The sequence below is a fragment of the Melozone crissalis genome, unplaced genomic scaffold, assembly GCF_028551555.1.
Source record: "Melozone crissalis strain CALT ecotype California unplaced genomic scaffold, PUWL_Pcris_2 ptg000009l_1, whole genome shotgun sequence".
Lineage (NCBI taxonomy): Eukaryota > Metazoa > Chordata > Aves > Passeriformes > Passerellidae > Melozone > Melozone crissalis.
The window spans coordinates 1,884,484-1,905,181 of NW_026535787.1; the positions used below are offsets into that span (position 1 = coordinate 1,884,484).

At 54.4% G+C, this 20,698-nt stretch overlaps 4 protein-coding genes across 4 annotated transcripts; 1 reads left to right on the top strand and 3 right to left on the bottom strand.

Moving 5' to 3' along the window:
- Positions 1–612: 612 nt before the first annotated feature.
- On the bottom strand, positions 613–4,314 carry DNAJB13 (DnaJ heat shock protein family (Hsp40) member B13). Its single transcript, XM_054270382.1, has 8 exons — positions 4,247–4,314; positions 3,632–3,735; positions 3,218–3,379; positions 2,721–2,878; positions 1,947–2,060; positions 1,236–1,349; positions 1,073–1,149; positions 613–771 (listed from the first exon to the last, which is right to left on the bottom strand). Exons 1-8 carry the CDS (start codon positions 4,312–4,314, stop codon positions 618–620), a joined length of 951 nt encoding a protein of 316 aa, XP_054126357.1. The 3' UTR covers positions 613–617.
- Positions 4,315–4,584: 270 nt separating this feature from the next.
- Positions 4,585–13,945, bottom strand: PAAF1 (proteasomal ATPase associated factor 1). The gene is made up of 12 exons (XM_054270368.1): positions 13,876–13,945; positions 13,761–13,801; positions 13,288–13,391; positions 12,911–13,000; positions 9,401–9,499; positions 8,636–8,786; positions 7,288–7,482; positions 7,050–7,141; positions 6,255–6,370; positions 5,594–5,676; positions 5,285–5,367; positions 4,585–4,972 (listed from the first exon to the last, which is right to left on the bottom strand). Exons 1-12 carry the CDS (start codon positions 13,920–13,922, stop codon positions 4,895–4,897), a joined length of 1,179 nt encoding a protein of 392 aa, XP_054126343.1. The 5' UTR covers positions 13,923–13,945; the 3' UTR covers positions 4,585–4,894.
- A 113-nt stretch (positions 13,946–14,058) lies between these two features.
- Positions 14,059–14,657, top strand: LOC128933478 (cytochrome c oxidase assembly factor 4 homolog, mitochondrial). The gene is made up of 2 exons (XM_054270471.1): positions 14,059–14,087; positions 14,245–14,657. Exon 2 carries the CDS (start codon positions 14,251–14,253, stop codon positions 14,503–14,505), a length of 255 nt encoding a protein of 84 aa, XP_054126446.1. The 5' UTR covers positions 14,059–14,087; positions 14,245–14,250; the 3' UTR covers positions 14,506–14,657.
- Positions 14,658–15,550: 893 nt separating this feature from the next.
- MRPL48 (mitochondrial ribosomal protein L48) lies at positions 15,551–19,703 on the bottom strand. Its single transcript, XM_054270390.1, has 8 exons — positions 19,408–19,703; positions 18,993–19,045; positions 18,720–18,757; positions 18,340–18,425; positions 17,569–17,741; positions 16,430–16,532; positions 15,871–15,960; positions 15,551–15,778 (listed from the first exon to the last, which is right to left on the bottom strand). Exons 1-8 carry the CDS (start codon positions 19,423–19,425, stop codon positions 15,704–15,706), a joined length of 636 nt encoding a protein of 211 aa, XP_054126365.1. The 5' UTR covers positions 19,426–19,703; the 3' UTR covers positions 15,551–15,703.
- Positions 19,704–20,698: the final 995 nt, after the last annotated feature.

A 20,698-nucleotide genomic window follows, 5' to 3' on the forward strand; every position in this document is an offset into this window, starting at 1 on the left:
CCCAGACTCATGATCAGTGTGGTGTGGGGCCAAGCACAGGAACTCAGGGCTCCTCATTCCTCTCTACTGGGGTTTACTCCCTGGAAATGACGTTTCCAGCAGCCTGCCATGTTCCCTTCAGTCCTGCTTTTCCCGGCACAGCCTCCCATTATCCCGTACTGGCACTTGCAGTAAACCACCCCTATGGGGTCTGATCGCAGCAAGGTCAGGGTTTCCTCCCCGTTTCAGGGCATTCTCCCAGCCCTGGAGTGCCATTGGAAAACATAGAGGGTATCTGATCTCTCCCTGTGCTGTCAGGGCTCAGCTTCAGCAGGGACAGATTCTGGGATTAGGAAAATAAAGCACTGAGGCTGGCGGGCAGGGTCTGAGCCGTGGGTGCCTCCCTGCATCCCCCCAAATCCTCCCTTGGCTCCTCAGGGCTGCTGCAGCCGCAGGGTGGGAGCTGGAGAGCAGAGACCACAAGTCCAGCTGGACCCGATCCAGGCCTCAGGGCTGTTATTTTAGGGTGCTCCTGTGTCTTAGGGTTCCCAGCATTTGGAAGAACTTCTGCGCAGTGCCAGTGCTGGCTCCAAAGCCATTTATTGGGGGGATAAGGGAGGGGGAGAGGGGGGAGGTCCCTAGGGTTGGAGGACGCTTCTCAGCAGCTTTTTCACCTCGGGGCTGAGCCTCTTGGGGAACAGGATGTCGAAGTAGATGTAGAGGTCGCCCTTGCGCTGCGGGTCCTGCGCCAGCGGCATCCCCTCCCCTGGCACCTTCTTGTAGTACTTGGGGCTGCCGGGCAAAGGGGGGGGCTGAGGGGAGCTGTGGGGTGACCCCAACACACAGCCACGATCCCCAGAGCCCCAGGTGGGTTTCACAGGCTATCTGCTCCTCCAGCTCCACCAGGCCCTGTTCTCTTCAGCATCCACCCTCACCCAGCCCTCTCCTTGCCTCTGCTCCCAGCAGTGTGACTCCAGACCCACAGAGCCATCCACTCTCTCCCTCCTGCAGCCCCAAACATGCTGGAAAAGGTTTTGGAGCCCCCCGAGCTCCTCCCAGGTGCCCCCTCACCCCCATTTCCCCTGGCACTTACTCCACAATGTCGTTGATGGGGATGTTGAGCAGCCTCCCATCCAGCGTCCACACGTCCAGGGTGCAGCCAGTCAGGGCCTGCCGGGCGTGCAGGGCCACCAGGAGCTGCTGCTGCAGCCCCAGGGCCCAGAGGTGACCCTCTGTCCCCTCCCTGGGCCCCTCACCTTGGCCAGGGAGATGCTGGCCACGTACAGCAGGTTGTTCTCGATCCTCTTGAACCTTGGGTGAAGCTTCTCTTGCACAACAAAGGTGATGTCAGCTGGAATGATGTTTGGGCCCTGATGGAGGGGGAAAAGGTCACACAATCATGGAATGCCAGCATAGGACATTAAAATTCACCCAGTTCCACCCCCTGCCATGGGCAGGAACATCTTCCACTAGCCCAGGCTGCCCCAAGCCACATCCAACCTGTCCTTGGAAGCTTGAAAATTATTTTATACAGGGACAACTGACACAAACTCCTGCTCCTCTTTTGTTGCTGTTTTCAGCTGGCTAGAGAGAAGGGAAAGGAATTTTCTTCCCTTAAGAGAAAAAGGAATCTTTAATCGAAGATGGCTGTCCAGAACTGTGTTTCTGCCAGGAACAAAACCAGCCCTTTCAATTATTTGTTCTTTAACCTGTCCTGAGGAAAACCCAGGCTCCTCAGAGTGCTTCTGTTGGCCACGCTGTCCTCAGCAGTGGGAAAGCAGAAGTTCTTCATGGAAGAGCTTTTCCCACGGAGTGGGCACAGGACTGGAGCAGCTGCTCATGGTGGGGGCATGGAGTCTCCTCTCTGGAGAGATCCCAAACCCCCCTGGAGGGGTTCCTGCCTGGGCAGGGCTGCTGGATGAGCTGATCTGCAGGGGTTCCTGGTTATTGTGTGGCTCTGTGCTCACCTGGTCTCCCTCCTTCTCAAAGGTGACCCTGGTGCCACGCTGCCATCCTGGCTGCACCTCGATGGTCAGGATCTTGTCCCTGATGGTGCTGGTCTGGCCATCCTCGTTCATCACCTGGGCACAGGGCACAGGGAGGGTCAGCAGCAAAGGGCAAGCCTGGCCTGAACGGCAGAGCCTGGCAGATCATGAACCAGATCCATGGAATCATCTGATCCATAGAACCGTGGGGTCATTTAGGTCAAAAAAGCCCTCCAAGACCATGGAGTCCAATGTTCCCCCAGCACTAACCCCTATCCCCAAGCGCCACAACCACACAGATTTAAATCCCTCCAGGAATATTTAAATCCCTCCAGCCTATTCCAATGCCTGACCATCCTGTCAGTACAGGAATTTCCCTTAATGCCCAAGCTAAAGCTCCCCTGGCACAGCTTGGGGCTGCTCCCTCATGTCCTAGAGCAGGAGAGGCCAGGGCTGGGCCCAGGAGGCTGGGACAGCAAGGAGGGGGGACAGAAACCACCAAGGGCACAACAAGGAGACAGAGTGGAGCGTGAAAATGGAATTGTGGGAGCCCAGAACACACTGAGCTCCTCCTCCTGTGCTGAACTCCCTCTGCCAAGCTGGGGAGGTGACCACTGGTTCAGCTCCTCCTGGCTTTGGTGCCACTCCCTCCCTGCCACAAGCTCCTGGGCAGGGCCACCCCCAAACCCCCACATCCCCAAAGGGGGCAGAGCCCAGCCCAAACGCAGCCCCTGGAGCCCCAGAGCCCCTGCCTGCCCTGCGGGAGATCTTGATCTTCTTGGTGCAGCCGTGGAACAGGTCCTCGAGGGACACGTACAGGTCCCGCACGATGGGGGGGTCCCTGCGCAGGGCCCCCCGGCCCCGGGGTCCCCCAAAGGGCAGCAGCACCTCCGAGCCATCCTCGGCAAAGAACTCTGGGGGAGGGAGCACAGGGACAGCCCTCAGAGGGCTCAGGGCTCCGGGCTCTTCACCTCCCACCCACAACCATCCCAAATGCCCCAAGGGTTTTCCTTCCAGGAGTGTTTATGGCAGCCTGGCCTCCCTCATCCCTCTTTAGGATGGGAATCCCAGGAAGGGTCACAGGAGCAGCTGGGGAAAGCTGGCAGCCTGAGCATGCAGCTGCAGGCCTCCCTGGGGGAGGCCAGGATCTCCCCTCCCAGCACCTCAGAGGGATCTGAGGGCAGCAGGGCAGGGAAGCGTCCCTGGAGAGCTGCCATGGAACGGTGGCAGAGCCCCAAAGTGTCCCAGCCTACCTGCAAAGGGGTTGTCCCCTCCAAAGAACTCCCTGAAGACTCTCTCAGGGTTGTTGTGGAACACGTAGCCCACGCTCCAGGGGTTGTCACTGGCGTACTCCAAGGGGATGCCACCTTTGAGCCCCTCTTCCCCAAATTTGTCGTAGATGCCTTTCTTCATAGCTTAGGGGACAAGGAGGTGTTGGGGGAGAGCCCCAGCCTGAACCCAGGCTTTATTGGGGTGCAGAAGAGAGAGAAGAGGGGTCCCAGCAAGAGTGTGCCAGTTCCCAGCTGGGCTGGGGGTCACAAAGGAGCTGGTCCTGCAGGGAGCAGGACACTCCAGGAGGGGGACACACTCCAGGAAGGGGGGACACGCACTCCAGGAAAGGGGGGGCACACACGCACACTCCAGGAAAGGGGGACAGTCCCACTTACGGTCGCTGAGCACATCGTAGGCCTCTGCCAGCTGGTGGAACCTCTTGGGGCCCCAGGGCTCCTTGCATTTCAGTGGGTGGTACTTCAGAGCCAACGTCCGATAGCTGAGGGGCACAGGAGGGCTCGGGTTCAGGGGGGTTTTACAGCATCTCATTCCCAGCCCCTGCCATGGGCAGGGACACCTTCCACTAGCCCAGGCTGGAGAGGGCTTGGAGCAGCTTCCAGGAATCCAGGGGCAGCCACAGCTGCCCTGTGCCAGGGCCTCACCACCCCCAGTATCCCATCCATCCCTGCCCTCTGGCAGTGGGAGCTCTTCCCTGTGTCCTGTCCCTCCAGGCCTTGTCCCCAGTCCCTCTGCAGCTCTCCTGGAGCCCCCACAAGGGCTTTGAGCTCTCCCTGGATCCTTCTCTCCTCCAGGCGAGCTCTTCCAGCCTGGCTGCAGAGCAGAACAGAGGAGCTCCAGCCCTCAGAGCACCCCCAGGCCCCTCCGTTCCCCCATCAGCCCGGGTTGCCCGCACAGCCCCAGGCCCTTTCCCCACTGTCCAAGGCCTAGCACGGCCACTCCCGGCTGCCTCCCGGCCCCGGGGGTCGCTCTGATGCCGAGGGTCCCCTCACGCCTTCTTGATGTCGTCGGCGGTGGCGCCGCGGTCCAGCTCCAGCACAGCGTAGTAGTCCAGCCCCATGGCGTCCCGTTGCTATAGCGACAGGACTTCCGGTCCGCGCCGCGCGGGGCACCACGGGAAATGCAGTCCTCATGCTCACTTCCGCCCTCTGCCGGGCCGCTCAGTCCTCACCCCGCACCTCTTTTCTTAAAAAATACCCAAGTTTCCATGGAAACACATGTATTAGCATATAACACGTGTATTAACATCCAGCACATGTATTAACATATAAACACATGGATTAAAAGGAATGCTGATAACAGGTGTTATCAAAGCAGCGGTTTATTTCACTCCATCCTGTGACAGTCACTCTCACTGCACCCCCTCTTCTCCCCCTTCCTTTATTTGTTAAATCCCCCCCACTACAAAGAGCGTATTTTCAGCACTGGAAATGCAACCACAAGATCACTGCAACACAAGATCCTCTTCAAATTAAAAATTGATCCCAGTTGTGGAGTAGGAAAAAAATATGACCTGTTACAAAAACACTGTATGGAGCCTGGTCATGACAAGAGCCTCAAAGCTGTGCACACACATCCCAGGAAAATCAGCTTGGAAGAGCCTTTCCCACGTGTTTCTCCTTTTTGGCCCCTTCAAACACCTAAAGGTCAGAAAGTTGGTATCTCCTCACTATCCCATCCCTGCAGCACGTGTAGATCTCCTTCTCCCAAGAAGCCACCTGAAAAAAGGGGGAAAAAAAAAAGGAACAAGATGGGTCAGGCAGAACACATTGCTTTTACCCTCAGGATCCTCCCAGCACCCTTTATCCACACTTTTTATAGGAACAGAGGCGTTCCTCCAGCCAGCTCCTGCACAATGGAGATAAAGCCAGGGAATTCTGCAGAGGATTGCTTTATGCAAAATATCAGGATTATCGAGGTAGAAGGAGCAAAGATAAGCTCAGAAGTCAACCTGTGCCTGAGGTGAAGGCAGTGCCTCCTGCCTGGCATCAGCTTTCCCTGCCCACCCTCTCCTCAGGGACATTCCCCACCTTGTACACGGGGTCACAGTCAGCCTCAGTGAGATCCAGCACATAATCCAGGTCCTGCTGAACAATGAAGCACGTGCCATCCCCTGCAAGCAAGGCACAGCAATTAGTGAAACGAGCCACACTCTTAATTACAGACAGAAATTGCAGAGGGAAAAGGCTCCAGTGGGTGAGACATTCCTTGGAGGGGTATGAGGGATGCAGAGGGTGGAAACCCCAAAGCAAAGGGGCAAGAGCACAATGCCCAAGGAGCACAAGGCTCCTTGACTCGATTCCAGGATTTCTAGGGGCACAAAACAGCCCTGGAATTACCTTGGCTGGCAATGAATCCATCTCTGTACGGGAGCAGGGACAGCACTGGTGCTCCTGACCTGTGGATCACCTGGATTGGAGCACTGGGAAAAGGAGCAGAAAGAAGGGATGAGGATTGCTGTCCAGAGCAGCTGGGCCTGTCCCTGGATCCCTGGAAGTACCCAAAGCCTGGCTGGATGGGGCTTGGAGTAGCCTGGCACAGTGGAAGGTGTCCCTGCCCATGGCAGGGGTGGCAATGGATGAGCTTTGAGGTCCCTTCCAACCCAAACCATTCCAGGATTCTTTCCTATGGACTGAGCTAGCAGGGAACAGCAATAAAACTCCACAGCTCAGTTCCAGTCCTGTGCTGGAATCAGGATCATGGTAAATATCAGGATAAATATGATGTCAGGATCCACATGAGGGAAAAGAAATGGGAAGTGTGAGAGTGGGGAATATTGATGATAAGAAGTTTTCTGCCCAATTCATCTACATGCATGTGCACACAGATATTATAAACATAAAATTATATCAATGTTTCCATAACAATACAGCACACCAACAATGCAAGAGGCTCGGGATGCAATGGGATGCCCCCTTGGAAGTGGCACCACCCTCTGCCTGACTCTCTTTTCCAAGCAAACAGTGCTTGTTTGCCCCAGGCACTCCCTGACTCACTCACTTTGTGTTTCTCACATCCAGCTGGTAGATGTTCCCATCCTGGGTCCCTGCCAGGATGTAGGTGCTTGACAGGAACGTGCAGCAGTTGAAGGCATCAGATCCCATGAAGAGGAACACCTGAGGATTTGGGAACAAACCAAGTGTCAGGCACGTGGGACACCCACGAGAAGGAAGCTGTCATTTATTTAGACAGTACAGCTGCCACTGTTTAATTTTAAATACTGTTTTCCCTGTTCCCAAGTTAAATCCTGAGCAATTCTTACTCCTGACACAAAAATCTGTCCAGGAGGAAGGAGGGAGTATTACAGCAACCTGAGTGGGTCGCTTGGGTGGTGAGAGAAAGATGAGAATCTTGTTTCTTGATCAGAAGGCTGGATTTATTGATATATGATATATAATACATTATAACTATACTAAATAGAATAAAGAGAGAAGTTGCAGAGGGCTTGCTAAGCTAAGAATAGAAAAGAAAGAATGTATAACAAAGTTGTGTCCAGGGACACTGTCCCCAGCTTGCTCCTGTGATTGGCCCTTAATTATAAACATGGGAACATGAACCAATCACAGGTGCATCCTATTGCATTCCACAGAAGCTGATAATCATTGTTTACATTCTTCTTCTGGGGGCCCTTGCTTCCCAGAAGATACAGAAATCTGAAAGAAAGGATTTCTGTGAAAAATGTCTGCAACAAGGGAGAGCATCCCTTTACTGCACCAGGCTTTGGCCTCTCCTCCAGTTTAGGTTTAACCCAGCTCAATTCCCCATCCCAGTGCCCTGCCATTCCCAGATCCTTACTGGCTGCCTGCTCTGCAGTCCCACTCCTTGAAGCTTCTTGTCCTCCCGAGCCAGCAGCAGCATTTTCCCTTCCGTGCCCACCTCCCGCTCACCTGGCAGAAGGAAGGACAGCGGGTAAGAACACACCAGACCTCGGTGGGACCGGGGCACGGAGCAGCACCCCCAGCCCTCGGGATCCCTGGGGCCAAGGCCAGGCAGCCTGGGCCAGGGAGATGAGAGGTTCAGGGCAAGGCCTTACTGGGAGGGCTCTCGGGGGAGCCCAGGCTGAGGGAGCTGTCGGCGGCGGCCACGGCGATGCCATTGACGGGCGCGCCGCAGTCGGCGACGGTGCCCAGGCAGGAGGCCTGGCCGCAGTCCCAGAGGCGGGCGGTGCCATCCCTGGAGCAGGACAGCACGTTCCTGCCCCGATCCACCATGGCAGTGTCCAGGATACCTGTGGGACAGCAAGCACTCTGCTCACACACACACAAAACCAGCCCGTCTCCCCAGCTCAGCGTCCCCAGTGACGGCAGAGTGACAGCGACAAGCTGTGCTCCCAGGAAAAGGTGCCTGCCCAGTGACAGCAGTCACACACAGACAAGCTGTGCTCCCAGGAAAAGGTGCCTGCCCAGTGACAGCAGTCACACACAGACAAGCTGTGCTCCCAGGAAAAGGTGCCTGCCCCAGTGACAGCAGTCACACACAGACAAGCTCTGCTCCCACAAAGAGGTGCCTGTGGAAGGCAGCAGCTCCCAGAAAACCCCACAGAGTGGAGCCACCATCTGGCACAAAGGGATATTATAGATATTACCAATCACATGATCAGCAACACCTGACCTCAGCCCGAGCTGGTGCCACATAAAATTCACCTCTAATCTGGGCAGAAAAGAGCCTGGCACTTTGAAACATGCTCACTTCCACCCCTGCTGTCCAGCTACAGCAACATGCAAAGGGCAGTGTCTGCTGGCACTAAGATCCCTTAACCACTTTATTTTACTGTCACATTTGGAGCTGAAAAATGGCAGTGGTTTTTTCAGCAGAGAACAGCCATGGGGTCAGCAGATTTAATTGGCACTTTCCCCACAGAAGCTCAAAGGACAGGATGAGCCAAGCAAACAGACTGCAGCAGTTTGGGCTGGAGGAAGGACAGTGGCTAAGGTCACCTGAGAGTGACTGGCAGTGCCACTGTGACCAAGGTGCTGCCACACCATCTGGTTTGGTTAGGGGACACGGCTGCAAAAGCATTTTCAATGCTCACAAACAGATTATAGAATGGCTTTGGTGGAAAGGGACCTTGAAGAACAAGGTCCAACTCCCCACATCATGTAAGAACAATGGCAGGTTCAGCACAAGATGGGCTTTTGAGTTAATCAAGTTTAGGGCAGCCAGACACAGGGTTTATTAACCTCTCAATGAAGCTCAGCACTTCGTGGGACAGGGAAAACCAGAGCCTGGACACAGCAGCTCAGGGAAGAGAGAATTTGGGGCATCTGATGCCACATTCCAGACATGAAACACGGAGTGCAGCAGGCTGCAGACTGGACATCAGTCCTGGAGTGCAAGGCAAGTACACACACAGCACACGAAGCATTTCAAGGGCTCTGTACCTCCTTTGTGGCCTTTAAATGTTACTACACAGCTGGCATCTTCTGCTGACCAGATCTTTAGCTGGGCATCCATTCCCCCGCTGAGAACCACGAGGCCCGATGGGAAAAACCTGCAACAATTCACATCATACACATGGCCTTCCAGAAGTCTCTGGAAAAACAAAGAACTACATGCTAGTTCCATTGTCATCATCCTTGTGCCGAGCAGTTGTTGAGTTATACCCTGGAAAACTTGGCATTCAGGATTAAACCCCAAATCCTCTGGCTCTGCATCGCTGGAATGGGCTGCTCTGAATTTGGGGCAGTCAAAGAGTGACTTTGGGGCTCCCTCTGCCATTTGAGCAGCCAATTACACAGCAAAAGATATTACATTTGTTTCCAAACACAGGCTAAATGTCTTTATCCTCTGCCAAAAATCCTCCACAAGAAGGAGCTTTTCCCTTTACTGGGAAGGCCACAAGCCAGGATGTGGCTAATCCAGCACCAAAATCCTTTTCCCCAGCACCAAAATCCTTATTCCCGTGCAGGACAGGGGCTGTCAATGGCCTGTTACTCCTGAGTACCTCTCTGAGCAACACCCTCTTGGGAGAAGCCAACTTTTCCAACAGATTTGACTTAAAGCCTCCAAAATGCCCAATTTCAATTAGCTTTTCATTAAAAAGCCAGATTCCTCACAGGGTGTGCACAGCCTGACCAAAGTCATGGCCTTCAGGACTTGAAGAATGTCACAGACAACCCAAAAACACCCAAGGCACATGTTCTTACTCTTATTTCTCCATTTGCAGCCTGCCATATTTTCATGGTCCCATCCGTGCTGGTAGACACTCCGAGTCCTCCACCACTGGAAATATCAAGGCAGGTAATCTGCAGGAAGGGAAAAGCACCAAGAATTAGCTTTATATAATTCTGTATAGAAATATTGCTGCTCAAGAGCCTAGTTCTGTTCAGGGGGAGACCAGCTAAGTACATTCTCTGCCTATGGCTCTGCAAAGCAAGGAGAAAAAGGAATGCTGAGGCACAAGCCTGCACAAGCAGCAGGGAGCATGTCCAGGGAAGGTGAACAGAGAGAAGGAGAATTCTCTCACTCAGGTTTTTTCCCAGAGAAGCACAGAGAGAAGAAGAGAAAATAATAGAAGAAGAGAAAATAATTCTTGGCTCTACTTGCTGCTCCTGTTTGCACAGGTGAAATGCATTAGGAAGATTGGCTAAAGAGAGTTCCTAATTGGATTCAGGTGAGAGTTGTTAGCCCATTGAGTCAAAGCTGTGCTCCAGCTAGCTCAAGACACTCATGGGTTTTTCTTTCGTATTCTTTGTAGTATAATATAATATAGTTTTAATAAAACAATTGCTCAGCATTCTAAATCAACAGAATTGATTGGACAGCTTGGACTCTGTGATCTCAAAAGTCTTCTGACATTACGAATTCTGTGGTTCTGTGAGCTGCACTTGCATTGCATTTTTTGAATTGAATTTCCAGGCTGCGGGTGGGGACAAAACAACCCGCTCCAGCGGTAAAACCCACGGACAGGACTAAGAATGCAGCAGGGCTCCAGGCAGGACAGGGTTAAGTTCCCAGCAGCAGCAGGGGCAGGGCCAGCAGGAGGATGTTCCCGCTCCCACCTCTCCGTGCGGCGGCGGGAAAAAGTCCCACGTTTCCCGCTTCCCTTCTCTCCGGCCGGGTCCCCGCGCTCCGTCCCTGTCCCACTGCTGCTCCCAGTGAGTCGCTGCCTTCGTGCTCCGGTTCCCATCCGCAGCCTCGCACCCAGCCCAGCGTGGGAACGCTGAAATCGGGCATACCAGTCCCAAGGCAGCCATCGTGCGGCACCAGGGTCGAGATAAGGACAGCTCTGCCCGCAGCGGGCTGGAAGCAAGTTTGAGCTGAGTGCTTGGGGTGTTAGGTACCGTCGCTGGTCACGATGTGGCTTGGTCAGCTCTTCGTGGCGTGGTACCTGTGCAGGTTTATATTGCCCTGTGTGGTCCTGATAATGCACTTTAACAGCTTAGAGAGATGGTTCAAGATTCTTTTGTCCGTGGACTTTGTGCTAAAAACCTGAGCAGTTATACACCACCTCCAGGAGACCATTAATAATGGTTCCCAGTCCGTGGGGGGAACAGGGGATGAATACTTTCACAACCTTTTCACCTCCTTTAACTCCTTTAAGCCTCTTAAAGCACCTTTTGAGCTGCCTCTGAACACTGAAGAAAGCACATTGTCATTCTGTCTGCTGTGTCTCCCTCTGGTCTACATCACCCTGATGGTCTACTTCATCTTCAGAGTTGCAAAAGAGATTTCTGGGAAGGTCTTCCAGAGAGTGGATCACGATGAGTGGCATGGAAGGTGGGAGAAAATTGGCCAGGTTCTGAAGGAGTATTCAGCTCCAGTGGTTTGGAAGTTCACCCCTCAACAAATACGGGACCCCGTTAAAGTGGCAGAACACCTGAAAGAGAAACGCTGCCGTGGTTCCAGGGAGGAGCAACTTACAGCACTCTGCTGGGCCCTGGCTACTCTGTATCGGGCACTGCTGGATACCAGCTAGCCCCCTCAGGAGCAAGAGGAGGAGAACAGACCAACAAGCAGCGAGGCCACTCAAACTGCAGCCGCACCAGAGGAACAACCCATGCTGGGAGCAGTCGCTCCTGAACAGAACACATCCAATACTGAATTAGTTTCCTTAGTGAGGCGTGAAGATGAAGAGGAGGAAGAGTCCTCAGAAGAAGAGGTAATGAGCGAGCCCTCATGGCAGCTGCAGTTGGTGTGGGGGCTCTTCAGGCGCGGTGCGAATCAGTCCCTGCTGCTGTGGCTGTACGACTGCTGGTTTATAGGGGCAGCGGACGTGTGGCTGCGCAGCTCTGAGGTCCAGCAGCTGGGCCCCCTGTCCCAGGACGCCGCCATCGACGGGGGGCTCGGCAGGAGGCCGGGCAGGCACAGCCTGTGGGCGCGCCTGGTGGGCAGCGTGAGGGCGGCCTACACCGCCGAGCGGCTGCTGCGGCGCAGGGACAGCTGGAGCAGCAGGCTGGAAGGGGCGCAGTACCTGACAGAGCTAGCCATGGCCGACACGCTCTTTGGGAACGCACAGGACAGTCGGTGCCTGGATGACCCGGACAGGGCCTGCTGCACGTGGGACACGTGGCAGGAACTGAGGAGGAGCGCGCCGCCGCTCTACGCCGAGGCGCTGTCGTCCAACACCTGGAGCAGGAACCTGAGGGTGCTCGCATTAAAGGGCTTCATCTGGGACTACAGAGCGAAACCCTGTTCCTACGTGGAAACACAGCCCAGGGAACAGGCAGCCTGCAGCGATGACCAATGCTCGATATGCCACGAGAAGCTGGGCAGGAGCTCGTGTGAACTGGAGTGCGGCCATGAGTTCCACAGGGAGTGCATCAGGACGTGGCTCCTGGAACATTCCAGCACCTGCCCCATCTGCCGTGAGCACGCTGTCCTGCCTGCTGTCCAGCCTTACAAAGCCAGGCCTTGCCAAAGATCAGGCATTTAGAAGAGCTCCCAAGGAAAATGCTGAACACACCAAGGTTTTGAAGAATGGACTGGATTGATTTCATAAGGCTCCAAGTACAAGTGAAAAAATGGCAGCAGGAGAAGAAAACTCAGAAGAATTTAAAAGTCAGCTAAAGAAGCCGCTGGATACCAATGAGAGAGATTGGAAGCCCACTGGTGACAAGGAAGAGCAGTACAATGGATATAAACTCATATTCTGAGACATTTAGGAGGGACTGCCTGTGATGAAGGGAATGATTCCTGTGCTTTTGTGTGTGTAGATGTGGTTGGGTGGCCTGGGATCTGGGCATAAGTAGATGGGATAGAATGAGGGGTGGGGAATGTCCTGGTTCTGGCCAGGACAGGGTTACTTTTTACACGTGCAGGGAGGAGCACATTTGGGATATTTGGTTGCACAGGTTCCTTGTGGTGAGCAGAGGTCTTCCCTGTCCTGTACACTTTATTAATTAATGCTGTTGCTACTGTTGCTTTCTTAAACTCCATTGCTATTCTCAGTAAATTGTTTTATCTCAACCCCGATCTTTGTCTTTTGTGCCTCCAATCCCCATGTCCATCCCACTGAAGGGGGAAGGAGTCAGTGGCTTGTGGTCCAGGGTGTTTCAGTGGGAACACCATCCCTAAAACCCCAAGTTCCATCTCCACTGCAACCCCTCACATGCAGATCCACACTCCAGGCCAGCCCTCACTGTGAGGACACCAGAGACAGGGATGTGAGAGTTGCCAGCCACACCCAGAGACTCCCACCCAACAGAGCTACTCACACTTTTCTGATGAATCCTGCAAAAACTCGTGTATGGAGCCAGGAACTTTGTGGACACATTTTCATGAGGACAAGAAATGAGGATGCTTTTCTAGGAGGGGAAATAAGGAAAAAAAGCAATTAGGAGTGCTATTAGTCCTGAAACAGAGGTTGCCGAGGTAGAACTGTGGACTGGACCCAGCTGTGGGATCCCAGAGTTTGAAAATGGATGGGAGGGTCAGTGTGGGGCTCATGGCCTCAGGATGCAGGCAGGGGCCAGCTCCAGGGCCCTGCACAGCAGGACAGGACTGTGCAGGGCAGGGTGACAGCCTAGGCTGTCAGAGCAGCCCCTTTATGTACAGGGAATGTCCCCAACCCCTCTCTCCCCAGCCCTGGCACCTTGGTGACTTCCCCGACCACGAATCCCTCGGAGGCCACGATGTCTGGGACGCCGTCGGAGCTGAGCCCGCGCCGGGTGACGCTGCCATACAGGGTGGCCTTCCCTGGGGACAGCAGCCATCAGCCCCAGCGCTCACAGGGACCCCACACACCCCTCTCAACTCAGAGGGACCCCAATCTCCCTCACCCGCAAGGAATTCAGACACCCCCATCCCCTTCTAACCCCCTCAGGACCCCTAAATGACCCCGCAACCTTTAAAATCAAAGGGATCCCCAAACCACCCCAGTCCCTTTAAATTAAGGGACAGCAGCACACCCCAGCAGCCCCATTCCCTGCTAACACACATCCCACCCCTATCCCAAAGGATCCCCCGGGCACCCCCATCCGTTTCTGCTCTTTGAACACCCCTCTCGATCCTCCCTGATCCCGTCTCACCCTCACGCCTCCCTCGAGGCCTCTTCAGGCCACTCACCGGGGCTGCGGCAGCTCAGCCACGCCTCGCCTTCGTCCCTGCTGCAGAGAGAAGGGGCGGTGAGTGAGGCAGGGAGCGGGACAAGGACAGGGACAAAGAAAGGGACCGTTCCCACCTCAGCGCCCGGCTCCAGTCGCTCTGGATCCGCAGCGTCGCCGCCATCTTTGCCGAGGTAACCGCACACACTTCCGCCTCCTTGCTTCCCGTCGACCCCCGCGCGAGCGGAAAGGGGAGAAACCAGCCAATCAGCGAGCGCCGCCGCGGCCGTGCTACAACCCGGAAGCGCGGCCGTGCTATATCCCGCCTTAAAGGGACCGCGCTGCGCTGGTACGGGGGCTAAGGCATGGATGGGGAGGGAGGGGATCGTGGAGGGGGGGCTGGAAATTCCTGGGGATGGGGACCCTCGGGAGGGGAGGAGGGCGCTGGGCACGCGGGGCTGGGGTGAGGTGCCCCCGAAGGACACGGCCGCCTGTCCCGCCCGCAGCGCCCCATGGCGAGGCCCGGGCACGGCTGGAGCGGCGCGGCGGCGGCGAAGCGGGGCTCGGAGGAGGAGGAGGAGGGCGAGGACCCGCTGGACGCCAGGATCGCGCGGAGCGGCTGCCTGGAGCAGCACCGGCAGCTGCAGGAGTGCATGGCCGAGCGGCGGGACTGGCGGCACTGCCAGGAGCAGGTCCGCGCCTTCGGAGCCTGCATGGCCCGGCGGCAGCAGCAGCGCGGCACCGGCCCGGCCCGGCCCCCGGACTGACACCCCCGGACAGACAGACCCCTCTCCGGCTTGCTTTTTGTCCAACTCCTTAAAAACCCAGGTGGAATTGCTGGGAAATAAACCTGGAGTTTGGCAGCCCTCGGCTTGCTGTGTGCCAGTGGGAGAGGGGGGCTGGTTTGGAGCAGACAGCATCGAGCTGTGCCATGATACACTCAGGTGGGACATCAGCAGGAATTCCCTCATGGAAAGGGGATTTCACCATTTGTAGGGACTGCCCAGACAGGTTTGGAATCCCCAAGTATGACTGGACATGGCACTCAGCCCTCTAGGCTGGTGACTGGGCATAGCTTGGACCGAATGATTCCAGAGGTCTTCTCCAAGCAAAATGATTCTGTGGTTGTGAATTCCCAGCCCAAAATGTCCCCATCCAGGAGCATTCACAGCACTCAGGCTGGGTCTTGGCTCCAGAACAGCCTTGCCATGGATTTTACTCCATGTCCTCTGTGCCATCCTAAGGCTTTCCCCAGCAGTGATAACCTCACAGGATGAGATTTATCTCCTGGGAAGCCACAGAAAAAAATAGCAATGGGAGAAAAATGGATCCTCATCTGACCACCAGCTGCTGGCAAATAAGCCACGAGAAAGAAAATAAAATTGCTTTCTGCATGGCTTTTGTCAGAAGGAAGGTTGCAGGCTATTTCCCAGGGATGTAGGTGCTGGGAATACCAAGAGGCTGGGAATGGAAGCACAAGCAACACCTGGACAGCCCCAGTGTGGAGGAAGAGTGTAAATAAATGAATTATTTTCCCTCTTTTTCACAAGCTGGTCTTTAGAAAGGGATAAAAAAAAAGCCTCCAAACAAACCAACCAGTTTCTGGAACAGTTTCTCTTGGCATCCATCAAATTTGGTTATAACAATTCCTGGGATTGTTGCAGCACAGCAATATTCATGCACAGAGATTTCTGCAGAAATTCCCACCTATCAAAAGCAAAATAGGCAGGAATTAAAAAAGAAATTAAATAAAAAAGGAAGGAAAGCAAACCCACATTTCGTTGTGGCACCCTTGCTCCCAGTACAAACCAGTGAGATATAAACACATAGTTTATTTTTACTGAGCCAAGCTGGTTGCCAACAGTGGGAATTCCTCCCAGTTCACAGAGTTACCAGGACAGAGCTCATGGAGGCACCCTCTGGAGGCTGGAGCAGCCCCTGGATGGCAGCACACTGCTCCTCACCTCAGGACATTTCTGCCAGCAGCTCCTCCAGCTCTGGTCGAGCCTTCAGCCGGCTCTTGAAATCGGCTTCCGTGTGCTGTGGAGAGAGCGAGGGAACACCAGCACAAATCAGGATCACACAGAAGTTCCCTGCTCCCCAAAGGGAAGCACTGGGAAGTGTAACCATACCTGTTTCATCAGCAGGTGCACCCCCTCAGGCTGGCTGCTCTGGATGACCTCCAGCAGGATGGGAGCAAACGTGGAGCTCAAACCACGGATCTGAAAGCAGAAACGACAGAGCTGCAGGAGAACAATCCTAGAGACTCTGGCTTGGAAGGGACATGAGGGATCATCCACTGCCACCCCTGCCATGGGCAGGGACCCTTTCCACTGTCCCAGGTTGTTCCAGCCTGCCCTTGAACACCCCCAGGGATGGAGCACCCCCAGCTTCTCTGGGCGCCCCGTGCCAGGCCCTCCCCATCCTTCACATATTACTTCCCAATATCCCATCCACCCCTGGGAGTTTCTGCCCTCACCCATCCCCAAACATGACTCTTCTACCCCTCATATCAATCATTCAGCAGAAAATAGATAATACATCTTCTGCCTGAAACACAGAGCCAGGAAATCCTCCTGGGCTTCTAGTTGAGGAGCAACACACAGCAGAAAACATAACCAGACTTTTTGCTTCCATTTCTGCCTCAATTTGAGGCGTTTGTGGAGGCTGTGATGGGATCCCAGATCCTACCTGGACAACCCTCTGGTGGGTGGTAAGGACTGCATCCAGCTGCATTTTGGATCCCCTCTCCTCCAGGAGCAGCACCTCGTTGGTTCTGGTGGGCATGGCGTAGCTGCAGGGGCAGAGGGCAGGGCTTAGCACAGGCAGGACATGTGCAGGGATGAATCCTGTAAATATCCACCCTCCCCAGCACAGAAAAGGCAAGGAGATTAACTTTGCAGGGGAAATTAATGATGCAAAGGATGTATCTTGCAAACCAGGGGCTGGCAGAGGCTGGGTGTTTTGCTGGGAGGAGATAAGGAGGAAGCTCTGCCAGCAAAAACCTGGATTAGCACAAAAACCAGCCTGAGAACTTTTCACTTCTCCACAGCTCAAGAAAAGCAACAGTTGTGACTTATTTTGTCTTTTGGGACACAGTAAAATCTGCTGCTGCAAGGCACCATTTAAAATATGTTTGCACCTCAGATTTGGTGGGAATGTGACTGGGAGTGGATCAGACTCTGCTCAATGCTCAGAGACCTCAGCTTCCTCATCCCCACATCCAAGCTCCATCCTACTGTCCACCTTTTCCCCTCAATTCCCTGTCTGAAGGGCAAATCCTTTCTTTCTGTGCACACTGAGGCACCTCAGAGGGTACAAGGGAAAAGCACACACACTTTAGAGAGTCCCCACTGGTTTTATTCCAGAATAAATGAATGCTCTGACATTCCTCAGGCATTAAAGCCAGAGGGGTGGCTGCTGGAATTCTCCTGCTTTGGAGAACCAGGGTGCTGCTGGAGCATCCTCTCCCCCTAAACTGAAGCAGCTTTCCCAAGCTCATTCCAGTTCCAGGCATGCACAGCCTGGATCACAAACCATGACATGTCAGCAATTGCCAGCTCTGCACCCACAGGCTTAAAGCCTTTTCCTCAGAGGAAGGACATGTAACAGGCATTTTTTCCTTGGAATCTGCTCAAGTCAGTGCCTGAAAAATTCAGCGCTTCTAAATAAAGCATGCAAAATTGTACAGGTACACAAAAGGAGAACCCAGGGCAGGTGAGAGGTTTGGATTGACACCCAGATGGGGTGTCTGGTGTCTGGGAGACTGGAGTGTGCCCTGAGGTGCAGGGGCCCTGTTCCAGAGGGACAGGGGGACAGATTTCCCTTACCTCTCGTTGACCCGGACGCAGAGGCGGTTGCAGAGCCTGTGCACATACTGAGCAAAGTGCTCCACCAGGCACAGGTCATGGGAAGTCATCTGGATGTTGATGTCTCCATACTGGTGCTCATCTCCAGCACTGATCTCCTTCATCTGCACCTTCTCCTTCCTCCTCTTTGGCACCTGTTTTAGAAAGAAAACACAACAGGATAAAATAAAGAGTATCTGGTTTGAGCAATGCTGGAATAAAGGTGCAGCTCTTGGGTGGCCCCACACAGAAAACACACTCGTGCTTTGATTAATTTCTCCCAGGGGAAGAAAGAAAGGAGTAAAACCAGTAGAAATAAACCTGCTGTTCATTTCTGCCTAAAAGGCAGCTGACTTCTTATTGTTTCCTCCTGCCACAGAAATTGATGTCTTTGCAAGTCTCAGGGAGTGAGAAAATGTTCCACACAAGTGAGAGCTGCTCACCATATTCAGGTGTGAAATTGAACTATTAATTAACCTTAAATTGAATTATTAATTGCCCTCAGGAGGAGGTTCCTCCTTTCCAAAGCTCGAATGTGCTGGACAAAAGGAAGCATTTCTGCAGTGTGCTGAGTGGGTATTTCATGGAATAACTGGGATTAGGATGAACCTTAAATCTCATCCCATTCCAGTCCCCTGCCATGGGCAGGCACACCTTGCACTATCCCAAATTTCTCCAAACCCCATCCAGCCCAGCCCTCTGAGATGGGGCACCACATGCTTCAGGAACACCTTGGGAAGTCCCTCTGCCTACCTCCTGTGGGAGCAGGTACTTAAACCTCCCAATCCCATGGGTGGGTCGGGATCTGTAGGATCTGTGGGCAGCCAGGAGTGCATCACCTGAAAATGAAAGCAGAGCAAACTGTTTCCAGCTGCAAACAAATAGCTACAGGTGCTCTGAGAGCCCCAAATTATGGTCACATGACACCACCTGCTTAGCCAAAACAGGGCAAAAAAATAAGAAAAAGCTGGGAAAAAAACATATGGAAGTGGCAGACCACCTGCTCTGGTTAATTACCCAATCCAAAATTGGCTAAAAAACCCCCCAAAACAAAACACACATACTCCAACGTTTAATATTTATTTGAGGGAAGTGAATTTTTGCATCAAAACTAGATGGACAGCAGACCTTACCTGCAGCACACAGAAGGTTTTCTCTGGCTGTTGCTGCTCTGTAGAAAAAAAGATAATTAATAACTCTGATTTCTCTCATTTATGGAAAAATATGTGGCCAATGTCCTCTTGCGAAGGCACAGCCTGATCCCATCAGCACAGATTCCCCCTTTTCCCCAGCCCTTTCAGCTCCCAGCTCAAAGTCCTAACTCCAGCATCAGAAGATTTGGCAAAAAAAAAAAATAAAAGAACGGGAAAAAACATGCAATTTTTTGGTCATGTATGTTTTCTCACCTGCTGAGGGCCAACACCTGCCTGAGCAACGCTCCCTTCTCCGAGCACAGCACCTGCAGGGGTTAAAACACAGCAGGGTGGCAGATCTGCCGGGAATTTTATCCGGGTTACTGCACCTCTAGGACAGGACCCAGGCAAGGGCTGGAACTGTGTCTGGAGGGTTTAGGCGGAGACCAGGGAAAGGTTCTTCCCCAGGGGTGCTGGGCACAGCACCAGCCTGACCGAGCTCCAGGAGCGTTTGGACACCACTCCCAGGGACATAGCTGGATAGGCCATGAACAACCCTCGTGCTTGTCCCGCCTCCACACGGATGGAGGAACAGGCTCATCCATCGGGCAAAGAGCTTTGCTGTCGCTCTTGTGTCCCCGCGTCCTTCCCCGTTCCCGCTCCCCTTCCCCGTGGCCATCCCCGGTACCTTCGGCACCGCCGCCATCTTTCGGCGCCGCGGTCCGTCGCTTAAAGCGTTCCCCCTCAGTGCCTCGGTACGCCCGCATTCAGCCCCCCCAGTCCCGTGGCCCGCTCCTCACGTTCCGCCCACCGAGGCCTCCCGGGAATTCTAATTTTCGGACAGCTCCCCGCTCCGCCCACCGAGAATTCCCGCAGGCAACAACTTTTGGACAACCCGCGGTACTGGCGGGCCGCTGACATCCTGAAGGAGGCAGCGGGAAGGACGCGGGGGTGCGGGCAGTAATGGCGGACACCTCGTTCCTGCCTGCCAAAACGCGGTGGGCAGCGCCGCCGCGCGGCAGCGGCTGCACAGCGCACCCTGCCCTCCGCCTATCACCGCGCGTCCCGCCCCCCGCCCGTCCTCGCACACGGACTGGTTCCCAGCCACGTCCATCACGGCGCGGCGGCCATGTTGAGTGTGGCATGGCCACGTTGCAGGGCTGAGGGCGGTGCCCGGCCCCGCCCCAGCGTGGTGCGGCGGCCATCTTGAGTGTGGCGGCCCGGCGGCCATTAGGCCTTTGGTACGGCTGAAAAAAAAATATATTTATAATCACGAAATCCTAAGCGAAAGAAGGCTGGGCTGGCAGGGACCTCCACTCTGATTTCCCAGTGGGAGAGCAGGTGGGCAGGGGATCTGTCTGGGAGGAGATGGGCTTGTACTCTTCTGCCCGCCAGGCCTGACAGTCTGGAGTTGGCTCAGGGAAACACATCCTGTGTCTCACTGCCTCTTCCACACAAACTTTAATTTCCCACAGGTTCTTTTTCCTCCTCCTGGCTCCCCTGTGTGGAGGGGCTCCAGTTCCCCCTTCTTCCACAGCAGGTGCTCACTCTGGAGCCCACATATTGGAGCTGTTGCCTGCCTGTGAGCCGGATTTTGAGTCAGGATTTCCCTCCCTGCTGACTGCTGGCTGCTCCAACTCTCTCAGAGCTGTCAGAGCTCCTGATGGACTTTCCCCCTCAGCTCATCCACGTGGCAGGTTCATGTCCTGCTCTGTGACCCAGCCCTGTCCTGCATTGCTCAGTGTCCAGAGCTCCGGACACACACTGGGCACCCTCAATGTCCATCTGTCTGTGCTAGAGACAACAGAAGGAACGTGAAGGGACGAGCTTTGTGTCTGCACCTGCCCAGCAAATGGAAAGCACAGAGGAATCCATGGCACCTTTGCTCTTTGCCCCACAGTGCAAGGACACGTGTTCCCAGCTCTGAGCTGTGTTTTCCTGGCGCTCCCAGGACATGACAGAAGTGCCCACGTGGAAGT